Here is a 15135-nt window from a genome sequence, read left to right as displayed (position 1 = left end):
AAAAATGTTTTCACTTCACGTATTCACAGAACAGGGCCCCAGTATTGAACCCGCAATCCACTTTTTCGGATAGCTACAAAGACGTATGTACTAGTTTTAAAAATAATTTGGAAAATAGTTTATATACAAACAATTTTTTAATGATCTGATGTAGGAAACACAAAACTTTGCCAAACAGCCATTTTTAACTGTCAGTGCTTGGTTCAAGTTTTATTGATCACTTTTATTAACTAACATACCCTTTAACTAAAAAACATAAAAAATCGGACCTTGAACTAAGATTTAAACAAAAGTTTCGAATATCTCGAAAATGGTTAAATTTTGGACATCATGTCGTACAACCAAATAAAATCGAAATTGCCTAAATAATAAAGTCGTTATATATATAGGACGACTTTTTCAGTAACTCTGCGTATATTTCTTTTTTAATTTTTACACGTCTGGGGTAGAAAAATATCACGCTACACCGAGTGAAGGTTAAGTAAATAATAAGAACAACAATTTAACCAAGTTTCATCTAACAAATTTGTTAATGAAAATTTCTAGAAAAAAAATTGTATGTTTATTTTTGGCAATTTTTTTACGGATTTGAATTTTTTTGCTGGCGGTGATATGCATTTTCTTCCATATAAAAAACTCTCAAAGATGCCATTAAACTCAAAAATATTTACAGTTTTACCATAGGGTTGCATTTTTAGATAAAGTTGTGTATTACAAATTTTGAAAAATGCTTTAGCGTATTTGAACCGAACCGAACCATTTTCTGGAGTGGATTCTCGGTTCGGTTTTTGTATTTCAAAATAAAAATGGTTTGGTTCGTGGTTCGGTTCGATGGCCGAAAAACAGCGACGGTTCAATTCAAAAACCGCTCCGGATCAAAACCGGCTTGCAGCCCTATAACCAACACAATGCTGGTGTCCCCGAATGAGGCTTAGACGCAATATATTATTGGCTAATCGCATTTCTATGGGGCCAATCGTAACACCCATCAGCTAGGTTTAGTCAATGGTTCAGTCCTACTGAAAATCTGCGCGATTTAATTGGACATTAATAGAACTTCTCACTTGACGATGTAGGTCGCGTTCCGGTCTCAGTGTTTCAGTAGCTGCGTGTCCTTTTCATTCTTCCTGAGTTCGTCATGCACGAATCGACAACCGCGATTGTTATGTCTAATTATTTATTAATTATTTATTAAAAAAAAAAGTAAACAAAAGTGAAAGGAAAAAGTATTTTTCATTAAAAATTTGTATTTTTACGAGCGCTAACTGAAAATTTAAGATAGGAGGCTGAAACTTTGCCACAACTATTTTTTTGTGACCGACAACGAAATTTTCATATGAGAACGAAAGAAAAGATGACTATTTTATTTGGCACAGTCTAATCAACTTACGCGTACTTATAGGAAAAGGTATCCTAATTTGCACCCACCGAGGCACAAAAAGAAGTATCCCTCAAAATTTAAAATGTATTCATTTATATGAACACGGCAACACTATTTTCAATAGTTATAGTGAGCTCACGATTGTTCGAATTGTAACGAAGTCTCCACCGGCGACTGGTTGTTATTGAGACACCGTAGAAATAAAATCGCCTTTTCCAATGATAGCAATCAGTTCGAATTCACGTGATAAGTATGTCTGCTGATATTTTACTTATCCGATTATTATTGCCAAAAACGAGTCGTTCACATGTCTGCCACAATCCATAAAAACATAAAAATTATATTACCACGCCAATTTGCTTATGGCTGTATGCGAAACACCCGTTTTCCAAAATGCTAAAATTTGAGTCTTATTCTGGTCGCATTGCAGGGGTTTTTTTTTTTTGACGTGGTCTAACGTGATAAGTGCGTATTTTCGCGATCACCTACCGGAAATAGCTGAGAGAACAACATCGTTCGCAGTAAACTCCTGCGGCACACCAGGAATATGCACAGCAACACAATTTGCCAGTAAGAACAAAGGCAAAAGTATCCTCATTTTCACTTCGAAAACACTCCGCTAAAAATTCCCACACTGACTAATGGCCAATTCATAGGAGTAGTCAAATTTATAGTTCTTTAAATTCAACAGTGTCACTTACACACACACACACCTATGTACATACATACATACATACATACATACATATGTATCTATAATCGCTGGTAATTGAATTGGTTATCGAGGAGATTATCTACGGTATTTTATAAAACGTGTGGAAACATTCTGTTTTGTTATTAAGGTAGCAAAATCTTTATGGCTTAGATCAGCAACATAATTTTTGGTTTATTTTGTAGTTGTACATATTAATTTTACGAGTATTGCACACATACATACATACATAAGTATGTACATACAGCGTATAGCGTTGCCATTATGCTTAAATTTAAGCACAATTGATTAATTTTTTCCTACCTATGAAAATGTTAAACTCTTCTTCGTTTGGCAAAATTTTTTTTTTATTAAAGTATTCAAACGGGACAACTTTCGTCAAAAATAGATTACTGACTATGAGTTACCATTTCAATCGATTTTAAAATTCGTCGCATTTTCAAACCGCTGAGTGTTCTTTTGCCGCGATTATTGGAGTTTTCAAATTAAGGAACTGTTAGACTATACACAAAGTCCTTACTTTTGACGACAAAACTGAGCCTAAGATTGCCTTTACATACTTACTTGCTTATTTTTTATTTCTATAACCAATTTACCAAGCTTGGCAAGAAAAGCCCAAATTAATTAAATAAGTTGTTGTTGGTAAATTTAATTTTTCGCCGCGGCAACACTCTGTACATAATATGTATGTATTTGCACCTATCTATCGCTCGTTCGATAGAAAAGCGGCATATTCCGATAATAAAACCGAGCTAAATTATGTTTTGAAAATACATTTACAACGATATCTGCCCATTGTTGCTCGCAATATTCCTACTATTTTATACTTTGCTTAGTAACTAAATACATATGTATAGCCACAAAACAATTACTTCTTGACCCACATAGTATGTAAGTAAAAACCCAAATTAAAGTTTGATGTTTGCTTCATAATTAGGATTAAGTTTTCTGCGAAACGTTCATAATATTTTCAAAGTCACTTTGTGCTACAATTTCATGGTCCTTTTCGGGGGGCGGAATGATTGCAATTCAGCATGAAACTCCAAAATCCTTCTGCATATCTACTCAGCAAACATTTTTTTATGGCCGTAGTAAGTTTGCAATTTTTTGGCTAGATGGTTTTAAAATAAGGGGAAAAAAGGATAAAATTTATATCGGAGCAAAATATATCTATAATTTGGATACGCACCGTAAAATTTCAGAGTGAACAAAGTTATAGTGCGCTCTGGTATAAAAGTACATAATATTCGAAAACACAAACAATTCCTTCGCCCGAACAAGTCCAGTTTCTATTAGTTCGAATTATCTCGAGTGCACTGTATATTCAATTATTAGGGCTTCAAACACTGTATAACACCTGCTCAAGTTTCGTTATGAATTTCAAATATTTATTAGCTCTCGCCTCTGTTCCGCAAGAAAAAGTAAATTATGCATTCGGTCTAAAACCGGAATATAATTCCGAAATACAAACGTTATTGAGCTATTTTGAGGTAACACATCGGATCGCCACTTCGCGGAACATAGCAACGTGGAAAGAAGGCGTTATATCCCATCGAATTATGAAATATGTACAATCAGGCAGGTTTGCTTTGAATTCAAATTGGCAGGGGATGAAATTCACTCGGAATTACATAAAATAAAAAATTTACAGGAATTAACATAAGGGCCATTCCAGCGAAGACGCCATCTCTGGTAAAAAAAAAACTAAATTACATAAACTCTGTTTTAATATGTTAAAACAGTAAAGAAGGTAGAATATTTAATTCTTTAGAAATAGGTTTTTATCGATTTATTTTTCACTAAATGCATATACAATATGCTGTAATATTTTTGCAACAAGTTTTCAAGGCATTCCTCATGTACTAAAGGCGGCAAGGCACAGAATAATTATTTGAAAAGCAAGAACAATTTATGAACTTTAAAATGGTGGTAAATTATTAGAAAAATACAGTTATGGTGAGAAGTTATAAGCGTTCAAAAAATGCTTATTGGATGTCGCACCCGTCACAGCAAAATATGTATTTTTTAACGGAACATACAAATTCTTAAGTTTCCCCTTGTTCAAATGAGGTCCCCTTATTCAAAATATGATAAAATTCTCATCAACCCAGTAGCGTTCATTTTACTCATGAACTATATTTCCTCAATAGTTACTCACCCCACTCGTCTCAAACTATTGTCCCACCGGTTACAAGCTTAAATAGTTTTTTTTTTTTAATTTTCAAATATAATAATGCCATCAAAGCATAACATGGTCCTCAACGTTCTATTGGCTACATTCGAGAAAGCCGCTATGAACGAAATATTTATAGTTTGTCTCAAATTGGGAAACGAATCCAACAACTCACATAGGCGGGTGTTATCGTTGTGTCACCCGTTACGCTCGGAAGATGTTAAATTTCTATGTAAGTTATATAATTAAATTCTATACTTTATCAGCTTCGTATTAAACTGATATCTGACTTCAAGTGTTAACAGTTTGACACTTGTCAAATCAATAGTTAAAGAAAATTTACTGAAAGCTTGAGCAAAAACGAGTTAAAATGTCTCACCCGTCACTTTGGAATGCCCCAAAAACAAAAATTCAGCTATTTTTAGCTGGAGGTGAGCCAAATCGAACGCGCAAGAAAAAAGTTAAAGATTTTGATCAGCGTTTAATCAGTATTGTAAACTCATTCGAAAAAGACAAATGCGAAAGCGAATTAATTAATTTCCTACACGCCATTGCACAAAATATAAAATTCTAAATCGTATTGTTTTTTCTAGTAAATACCTACATAGATGCATAATTCATTATTATTAATTTTTTTTATGTACATATCTTCAAAGTAAATAAACGTTTCTGAATTTTTTATTCTGATTCTTTTGTTTCCGAATTTTTCATTTTAATTTTTTTATGAAAAGTATTTTCTAAATTTTTCATTCTCGTTATTTCGTTTCTAAAAATTACTTTCTGAAAAACAGAATTTCTGATTTACATATTTCTTCTGAATTCATGGGGAGTATTTGTTGCCTTGCGAGTCGCCTCTTCAATTGATTTAAGGTTTTTCAGTTTAGGGATATTTGGTATTCTTGTTTCAAGGACACTTCTCCCAGTCCGCCTTTTGAGGGCATCGCCATGGTAAATTCGCCAGTTTTTTGCATGCAAAAGAAATTTATTGTGAACCAGTACTGGGTCTAAATGTACTAGAAGCGCATAAGTTCAGAACTAGAGATTTTCGCCACAGAGTGCTAAGTGGTATAATAAATACACTCGCAACAACAATCACCAGCATAGAACGGCAGATACGTACATAATTAATACACATACATGTTTATTTAATTACACGGGTTCTAAGGGAAAAACGTAACTGGCAGTAATAACACGGTGCCACAAAAAATCACGAAATACACCCGAAACAAAGCTTAGTGAAGGTTATGTGTAGGGTCGAGTACATTATGAAAATGGGTTTCTTATAGTACCTGAGCCCTCCATTCTTATTTTATTTAAAAATCCCTCTATTTTCGTACTTGATTCCGCGCGCTCCACCATGTAAAAAAACTCAAAGCTAGCTATATTTTAGGGGGATTGGTGTTTGCCCTATTTCAAAAATTTACAATACAGTGATTAAGGCGGCTAAGCGCTATGTGTATACCACATTTGGTCCCCGCCCATTTTCCTACAGTTTTATAAAAAAAAAATTCGCCAAAGAGCCATTGTATATCAATGCCTGAGTGGGAATGTTATGCATAAATGATTTGCCAAATTGTTTTAAATTCGCTAAAACTTTTATGTTCGCATATGGGTTTAACTTCTTTCTGTTGTACGTAATCTTTCATTTTGTCATAATCTTCAGCTGGATCGGAATGCATTTGCGTATATCTTAATAAAAATTAATGCAAGAAAGTCTAGTAATATCATCGTAGAAACAATTCTATGATATCACGAAGCTCCGAAAATAAATACTTACTTGGGCTACCGTTTGCAAAGCGCATCAAAGTTATTTTGTATGACTGGCTGTATAATAAACAAATTTAATAATAAATAATTTTTGTGGTGGACAACATATTTACCGGTCCTTAATTTCACAGAAGACATTGGTCGCTTGTTTTGCAAATATTAAGATGCATGAAATTCAATTTTCTTGGTTGCTCAAATCGAAGAAAAATTTTCTTTCAATTTTGTAAATTAGTTTTTTTTTACAAAAACATGATTTTTCAGTATTAGGCAAGGCACATTAAACAGGTAGTATCAGTAGAGCAAAAACAACATTTGCGTGTATTTTGTTGTTGCTTCTGGTATCGAAAGTGTCAAAAACTGTTCTGAATTTTTTCTTCTAAATCAAAGCGTGCCATGTGAAATACAAAAAATTATAAAAAATAAAAAATTGAAATTGGAAAAAATAAAAATTGATGCAACTTTCTTTCCTAGTATATTTGTTTGCTTCTCGAAGCATTGATCCATCCTTTGCAAGGCCCAGTAATCAGCGGTCATGCTGCCGAGTTGGGCGAACGTTCCAAAAGCTGCTATTCAATCGCTTGTTTTGTATGGAAAAAGGTTTCACATGCAAATGGATTTTAACAACTTATAATTTTCGTGAGAAAAAATTAAAAATATTTGACATTTTCGAGACCAAATAATTTGAAAATAAATCAAATCAGCTGCTCTACTGATACTACCTGTTCAATGTACCTTGGGTGTAATAGCATGAAATGTCACAATCTGCTTAATAACAAAAACCTGCGCATCCAGGGAAAGTATAATAACGGACTTAACTATTAGGGGATTCCCTTAAACGCGAAGAGCAGAAAACTCGAAAACCTCGAAAGTTGTCGAGGCTGTTTTTGGGAATGCACCTTTTTTCAGCCTCGTAAACAATGGAGAAATTCCGAAGTTTGACAGCTCATTCAGAGTTTTTTGTATAATACATCGCATCAGCTGAAATAAATACATATAAAATCAGCATTGAAAATGCCACGAAAAAGTGAAAAATGTAAATTGTATGAAGTTCGTAAAATATTCGGATATAAAGGCAACACTGAAACTTACGAACGACTTTTCGAGGCTTTTTTCGCGACTAAGTTTTGACAGTTGTTTTTCGAGGCTGGAAAAGTTTCGAGGTTTCGTGGTTTTCGAGCCACTTTCGAGCTTAAGGGAATCCCCTATATGTAAATTAGCTATCGATAGTTTTGCATAATACGAGAGAGCCATGCCTCAACTAAAATTGGAATGGAGAACAATCCCTAATTAAATAAACAACTACAGATTTTTTCAATCTACAAGTATTTATTTTCACCACAAATACTTACATATCGACTGCTGAGTGGAAGATCGACCTATCTCGGCAGCCAGTTCGAAAACGCCCTATCTCAAAAAACTTTTCTAGAACGACCTATTTCAGAATTTTATTGAAAAACACCCTATCCCAGAATTCGGTTCAAAAACGCCCTATCAATGTGCTGATGTAGGGCGTTTTTGAAACGAATTCTGAAAGTTTTTTGAGATAGAGCGATAGGTCAATCTTCCACTCAGCAGTCGATATGTACATATACATGATACAAATATTTAAATATTTAAATCTAGCAAAAGATGTATATATAAACATATATATGTAAATACATATGTATGTATGTTTCAAGCGCTCATTTTATGAAGATTACATAGTAAAATCACGTCGACCACGATCAGAAAATGGATCACTGTGTTTGCTCAAATCTGTAGATCTTGTGCAATTGCCACTGGACAAGGTTACGTCAGATAAGGTGCTTATTGTTGGAGATTTAATACTTTCACTTTCAGTTCTATATCTTCTGCATGATGGAATCGCTGATGAACGGCCCCGGCCCGGACGCAGATGGCCTTGACTCAGCTCTTTGAAACTTTGCTTTTTATATGATATATAAGCTTTCAATTTCTCAATTCGCTTCGTTTCGTGCGCTAATTTATCATCCAAATGTGTATAGATCCTTAGCATACCTTTCAGTTTCCTCGTCTCTTCTTGAACTTGAAGTGGCATAAAATTTACCCAATAATGAGCGTTCAATGCGTCCTGCGATATTTGGAATTGTAGTATCTTTTGGAACTTACGAAATGCTTTCTCCGGTCGATCGAAATATTCTGCCATTGCTTTGGGCATATTGGCGTCGATAGCTTTGGCGTCGTAGAGCGCGTTGCAGACATGGCATTGCCTGTTTGGCAAGCATTCTTGGCAAAAGATGTGACTACATTTGGCTATAAAGAACCTGTTTGGATTCTCTACAGTTTTTGGCCGAAAGCATCTGTTGCAATTAACCATAAACATTATGCAATTTGATAGTAGCTCTCCTTATATTTTATTTAAATGAATTTAGAAGAGGCAAACGCGAAACACAGGAAACGTATGAAAACCCGTTGCAAGTCAAACTGCTATGTTTTGTTTTTATAAATACCGCATAACACTACCAGACGTTTGATATTGAACACCTTAGGCCTTCAGCACATTGGTCGTCAATTATGATGGAATGTTTGTGTTACTACGTTTACGGGTAAGCAAATTCACGACATCATCATGGAATGTTTGTGTTACTGCGTTTATGTGTAGGCTAATTCACGAAATCATTTCATGAATTTGGATTAAAATTATCTGTTTAAACACAATTTCCTGAATTTAATTATCCACGAAAATTAACCATGAATTTCGGCACCATTTCATTAAATCATGAACTACAAGTCCGTCAACGCCATGTAACAGCTGTTTACTAGGAATATGAAGTTTTAGATACAAAAGCATGTATGTGCCTAACCATGATTTAAAAAACAAATAAATTTATATAGATGAAATTCAAATACAAATGTAAATATAGCAAGGACCATTTCCTGAGACGGCTTTTTCAAATTTAAACAAAGGCCAAAATAACCGTAACCCTAATCTTTAGTTTCTTGCTATTGCGCTGACACTTCTTCAAAAACCTTAATTTAATTTTTGAAATCAGTAAATAAGGAATTCATTCCCTTTTTCACTACTTAGTACCTATAAAGCGTAAACAAAGAATGCCTGCACAACGGTTAGACGGTTATAATTTTTCGGTACCGATTCTCATCGACAGAATTGCACAAGTGCGCGGAAGCCTTAAGGCCGTACTTTATTTTGGATCTGGCAGCACCGTCAGTCGAGCAAAAGATGTATCAAAACAGAAACGAAAATTGAGAAACGTCCAAATAGTTCCACCCTTTACTTCCGGTAGTGCATTTAAACTATTTTGCGCTATGCTGCCAACTGATGAATATTTGCAATTTTGCAGAAATATTTCATTGGGGTATTCACAGCGGTGCCGTAAGTGCCGTATTGTTGTATGTCGTAAACTTTAAACGTCTAAAAAATATATAGAGGGGTTCGCAAAGTGCCATCAAAGTCATATTTGGGGTATTAACAACGGTGTCGTAAGTGCCGTATTGTTGTATGTCGTGAACTTTACACGCCTAAAAAATATGTTAAGGGGTTCGCAAAGTACCATCAAAGTCATATAATATATATATATATATATAATATATATAATGAATGTTTGCAGTGTTCAAAAATAGTTGGTTGTCGTTTCAAAGTTCTCTAAACATTTATTTAAGCTTTTAAAGTTTATGACATATAACGATATGACACTTACGACACCGTTGTGAATCCCTCAATTATGAATTTTTGCACTGTTAAAAAATAGCTGGTTGCCGTTTCAAGCATGATAAAAATATAGTAAGGTAGCATGGTGGAATAATAACAAGGCGTTGTCAGTAGCGACGTGTTTGTTGTGATTTTGACAACATCGGCATGCTTATTTTCAGTGCTGCCGATCTTAATTTTTATACTACTATTCGTTGCGAAATAGTATCTAAAATACTCCATTTTAGTAATTCGTTTTATCGCAATTTTTAAAGAACTTTGTGTTTTCAGAACAATATTAATATTTAAAATTGCTGGATTTGTATAATTTTTGTACTCAAAAAGTAGAAAAATAAAAGATATCGTGGTTATCAATGGAGAAAAACTTTCACAAAAATAGTATGGAAAGGCGATTTTTTATATTAAATAACTTTTGCTGCATTGTCATAATATTGAGCCAAATGAACTACTGATACACTAGAATAGAGTGGTTGCATGGTTAAATTAGGAATTCGCTTATAGTTATTATCGATATTTATGTGTTTTAATCTATTTAGAATATCATTTACAGTCTAATAGGAAATTGCCTTATTTTACGGCTTTTACTTTTTTAAAGTTACAATATATGTCCAATCTGTGTGGAGCTGCCGATACAAACATATATTCAGGCTTATAAGCCTGTAATTATACATTTTTCTACATTTAATTTGAAGTAGTATGCACCAACGGATTAAAAGTAGTAAATAATTAGTACCTTTTGTAGTACTTTAAAATGCGTGACCGGAATAGACCTGCCGAAAAAGTGAGGTTAAGTTACTGACAACACCTATGGTAAGGTAGAACCGCTGAGAGTCACTTTTAAAATTCTTGACGTTTCCAAACAATTTAATTTTTAAATTTACTCACAAACTCACACACACATTTTCATTTTCAATCTCAAGCAACAACAATTTCGAACAATTTCAATTTTTTATTATCACTTTTATATGATTTTAAAATGTTGGCAAACTTCAAAAAAAAATCATGGCCGACAAATTGAGAGAACGGTTCTACCTTGGTTTCAAGTTCTCTAAACATTTATTTAAGCTTTTTTTTATAAATATACCTACAATAATACGACACTGTTGTGAATCCCTCACATGATTCACCGGCCCTTTTGTTTATTGTCTTTATTTATCAACAATCAACATGCTAAATTCTAAGCGGGTATTGCTCAAATCGATTGGTAACAAAAAACCAATTCGCATTTCTTATGGGCTTGCAACAACGCCTTTTGGTGATATAGTTTTGGGGTTTCTAAAGGACTCGGGCGGCGATGCAATTTGCTACCTACACTTTGCGGAAAGTTCATCTGGACATAAAGGCAAAGAAAATAAAATTAGTAATTATGGAATAGCACTTCAGGAACGTTGGCCAAAAGCATTACTTTCAGAAGACATAACTCACGCGCAAAACCTAGCCGATAAAATATTCAATGATGAAGAAACTATCCTAAATGTGGTGATGGATGGCACCCCCTTTCAAGAGAGGGTATGGGAAGAACTACTGAAAATACCTTCCGGTCAAACATGTACATACGGAGACATCGCTGAGCGCATCGGAAAACCAAAAGCTGTGCGCGCGGTGGGTACTGCTGTAGGCAGTAATGAAGTATCTATAGTTATACCTTGTCATCGCGTAGTGTCGAAGAATGGTGATATTAAGTATGGAGGTGGCAGAGAACGAAAAATTCGTTTGATAAAATACGAAAGTGGAAAGTAGTTTTCTATTCCATTAAAAACAAATCAGTATTTTTCGTTTAATAAAATTCTTTGAAAATGTTGTTGAAGATATGGAGGCTTGGGTCAGTGTTTCCACAGTGTTTTTTTCTTTCAGATATAGATAAATCGGTAACTAAATAATCACGGTTATCACTGAATCCATCGTAGTTCTATTTTTCGTGAAATCTACGAAAATGCCTATCACTGAATTCGAATAGCTATGAACGAACATATAGTAGATTTCACGAAAATCTGGCTGCGATAGATTCCGCGATAGCCCAGAATATCTTCAATAGACAAATAGATGTGGAACCATCACCCCTATTGCGAGTGTCGAGTAGTAGTAGATAAACGACAACTGTTTGTTTGTAGAAGGATGATCGACCAAAAACTATTCACACTCACTTATTGAACGAGAAAACAACATTCAAAATACCATGAAAAGGCAATAATCCGACCGACTAATAGTCGGTCATGATTTTTGTTCTGACGTTTGCAAGCATTTTAAAATCACATACAATTGAAAATAAAAATAATTACAATTGGCCAACGTCAGACTTCCTCTCGATGGTTTTAGCTTCCCTGCAAACCAAAGAAATCTTTAGGAGTATCTCATTTCTGTAACGATTTTTTTTTACGAATATTTATAGAAATTTATATGAAGTGGTTGAACTCGTACGGAAATTTCTGTACGAAAAATAAAGAAAATTCTGAAAAAATTCTGCAAGAAATTCTTCAGATAGCAGTATTATTTTCATTGCTTTACCGATTTTCTTCCGAAATTTCGTAAAAGAGTCGAAGTGTACACAGTTTATTTCATTTTAGAAAATTCGGCAAAAAATCGGGTGAGATCTTTATACATGTACATATGCATATGTATATGGCAACATTCATCTTTATTTTTTTATATTGGCACAAAGTGCTGCCTCATAACTTGGATCATATATTACTCCTTAAAGATTCATACAAGTCAAATATTTGCTTGTTTTTAACGCTCGTATTTATTACTCACCTAGGACTCCTTTCGGACTCTGAATATGTTTGTGGGGTATGATTGAGCTTTTTCTGAGTGTATTTCTGGGGCTAAGACTCAATCCATCTTACTACATTCAATGAACCCGAATTGCTACGAACGTATGCATTAAAATTGTATGCTACGTTCGTAACTAATCCTGATTAATATGGAATTAGAGAAGCCGTCATAAGGTGTATTAGTGGTAAAATAAGTATTCTAACGCCAACCATTAGGTATAAATGAATTCAAATCATAATACGTTATTTCTCTTTTGTTATTTATCAAGTTTTTCATAATGCGAATGAAAGACAATATTCTTATTTAAACATTTTATTCCATGTAAATGCATTTCGTCGCATGGGTAAAAGATTGTCGTAAGCGCAATTTTGACGATTTTTAGTTATAGATGCAGTTATATATTTTGAAATAAGGCCTTTTGATTGGTGTTATCAGTTTTTAGATATCTCCTCTAGTTTCCGAGATATTGACTACAATTACTTCGATAATTTAGTTAAAATTTAGTTAGTGATGCAGTCATATTAAACTAATCAATATCTTGAAAATGGCGTTCTCCATTTTTGGATATCTTCTTTAGTTTCCGAGATTGAGTAAAAAGTGTCGTTAATTTAGTAGAAATTTTGATCACATTTTGTCGTATTTCAAACAATGTGGCTGTTAAATTGTGGGCAAATGACGCTTACGACAAAATTTTACTAAAGAAAATCCTTCATAAACTCAAAACGAATTAACAATAAACATTAAAAACTAAATAATTTAAGAATTTTGTGAACTAGTAACATTTTCAGAGACTTTGGAGAAAATCTATCTTCGCGTTTTTGAAAAATTTCATTCCAAACTTCAATCGCGATTTCCCACAACCTGCCGAAATTAACATACGACAATCTTTGACCCTGGCGACGAATTGGAAAATATTATATTTATGCATATATGTATTGTATGTATTTAATATGACGATGTATGTATATGTATTACTTGTTCAAATTATAGAAAACATATTCATAAAGTGTTGTGCGATAAAAAAATACAAAGTTTTTTATATTAAATTCCATTGCGATGTTCGGGAGACATAATTATATGACACAATTTTACTCTAATCCGCCAACGAGATGTTTTAGTTGGTATGGGTTGATTTACGCAAACTTTTTTACCGGTACAGAAAAATTAAGTTCAGCTAATTTAGAAGTTATTTTTTTTTATCGCACATTACAGTATTACATATGTATACACTTGAATCAACAGTAATCCATCCTAAGATAAAAATGACTCAATTTGATTGGTTGCAAGTCTATCGAGCGTAAACTGGCTAGCAATCTAAACATATAGTACTTAAAAATATGAAATTAATTAACCTTAAATTGTGTTTTACTTCTTTTCCCTCCCTGTTCTAATCGATACAAACCAATTACAAATTAACTCAATAGCTGGTTGCCTAGCTAAATATATTATGTTTATCATTTTACGATTATTATATTTAAGGCTGATTAAATATTGCTTAAACCTAGCCTGAGACTAAATTAACTATCCATTAACCCTGTTACAAGTCGTTGGGAACATGTATAAGAAACAATATACATAAAATAAAAAATAGTTTTTTATAAACGTTAAATCACAAAATCTATTCCATTAAAGCCATTTTACAAAACTTAACTCAATCATATCGAAAAAGGTTACATACAAATCGAGTTTTTCGTTTTCAAAAGCAGTTAACAAAAACTGGACTCATGTCGTTTTATGTGTAAACCACACATTTATCCCCCCAACGATTTATAACAGCGGCCGTATTAAAAATGAGGCAAAATATTTAACAAAACTAGCAATTTTACGACTACTTTTAGGCTCATTAATCAGTTCTAGTGTTAAAACTGCCGATAAATACATATGTGTTTTACGATGCATAAATTATTCAGAGCTTACAATTTATGATAGCGTTCAACATCGGCTGTGCGGAAACTGGTCTTGCAAATACACATTTCGTCCTTCGTCAATTGTACAAGACATGAACGACATACGAGATGCTTACATGTTAATATTTCATATGAGAATTCTTCTGTTTTACAAAGTATACAAGTATCAGGCTTTGTTTCCAGGGGCGTGCAAGTGTAGCGCGTAACATTTCTTAATGCTACTTGTATAGCGTGGTCGATGCCTGTTGCAATTGTGGTGGAAGACGAAGTAGATGACGCTGTTGCTACTCCCACAGAAGATGGTATTGACTTTGTCGAAAAAGATAACGAAGTGCAAGATGATGTTTGTGTTGCTGTGGAAGTGTGTAGTGTTGCTTCTGAGCGATATGCCGTCGAATCGCTAAGTCTAAGCCGTTTCGCTGGAAGTGTTGGCGATGACAATGTCGCTGTTGCCGAAGCTTGCGATGAAGACTTGTAGAATGCCGCTGACAGAGATGAGTAGGTTCCAGCTGTTGAACTGTGGCGTTGACACAAACTTGCAAACTGTGACGCGTGCCGATTTTTGCTACGCCTTACAAAAGAACTTCCTAAAGAACGTGGCACTGTTTTGAAGTGTTCGGAATTTTCCATAAGGAACTTTTCTATGCGAGCTTTAAGAGCGAGGTTAAGGATTGCTTTACGATGAGAGGTAAATTCAAGGCCAGTAAATGGATCCGATGGCAGTCGACCCCACTT

General features: G+C 34.0%; 4 protein-coding genes across 4 annotated transcripts in view; 1 reads left to right on the top strand and 3 right to left on the bottom strand.

Moving 5' to 3' along the window:
- LOC118736790 (sphingomyelin phosphodiesterase-like) overlaps positions 1–2080 on the bottom strand; it is a 9762-nt gene extending 7682 nt beyond the window's left edge. The window contains exon 1 of the mRNA XM_036466825.1: positions 1871–2080. Coding sequence (XP_036322718.1) covers positions 1871–1979 — 109 coding nt within the window. The 5' untranslated portion in view covers positions 1980–2080. The remainder of the gene's footprint in view (positions 1–1870) is intronic.
- A 5592-nt stretch (positions 2081–7672) lies between these two features.
- On the bottom strand, positions 7673–8825 carry LOC118738364 (RING finger protein narya-like). Its single transcript, XM_036469287.1, has one exon. It carries the CDS (start codon positions 8372–8374, stop codon positions 7730–7732), a length of 645 nt encoding a protein of 214 aa, XP_036325180.1. The 5' UTR covers positions 8375–8825; the 3' UTR covers positions 7673–7729.
- Positions 8826–10792: 1967 nt separating this feature from the next.
- Positions 10793–11528, top strand: LOC118738363 (methylated-DNA--protein-cysteine methyltransferase). The gene has a single exon (XM_036469286.1). The coding sequence runs from the start codon at positions 10889–10891 to the stop codon at positions 11459–11461; it is 573 nt and encodes a 190-aa protein (XP_036325179.1). The 5' UTR covers positions 10793–10888; the 3' UTR covers positions 11462–11528.
- Positions 11529–12789: 1261 nt separating this feature from the next.
- Positions 12790–15135, bottom strand: LOC118736789 (RING finger protein 37; the record flags this gene model as incomplete). The annotated part of the gene is given in 1 exon segment (XM_036466824.1): positions 12790–15135. A coding segment is annotated over 1 exon segment (729 nt), but the record flags the coding sequence as incomplete, so codon positions are not given.

The sequence above is a fragment of the Rhagoletis pomonella genome, unplaced genomic scaffold, assembly GCF_013731165.1.
Source record: "Rhagoletis pomonella isolate Grant_MI unplaced genomic scaffold, Rhpom_1.0 Rhpom_scaffold_00004, whole genome shotgun sequence".
NCBI lineage: Eukaryota > Metazoa > Arthropoda > Insecta > Diptera > Tephritidae > Rhagoletis > Rhagoletis pomonella.
The sequence above is the reverse complement of the archived record's forward strand: the minus strand, read 5'-3'. Positions and strand labels throughout refer to the sequence as shown.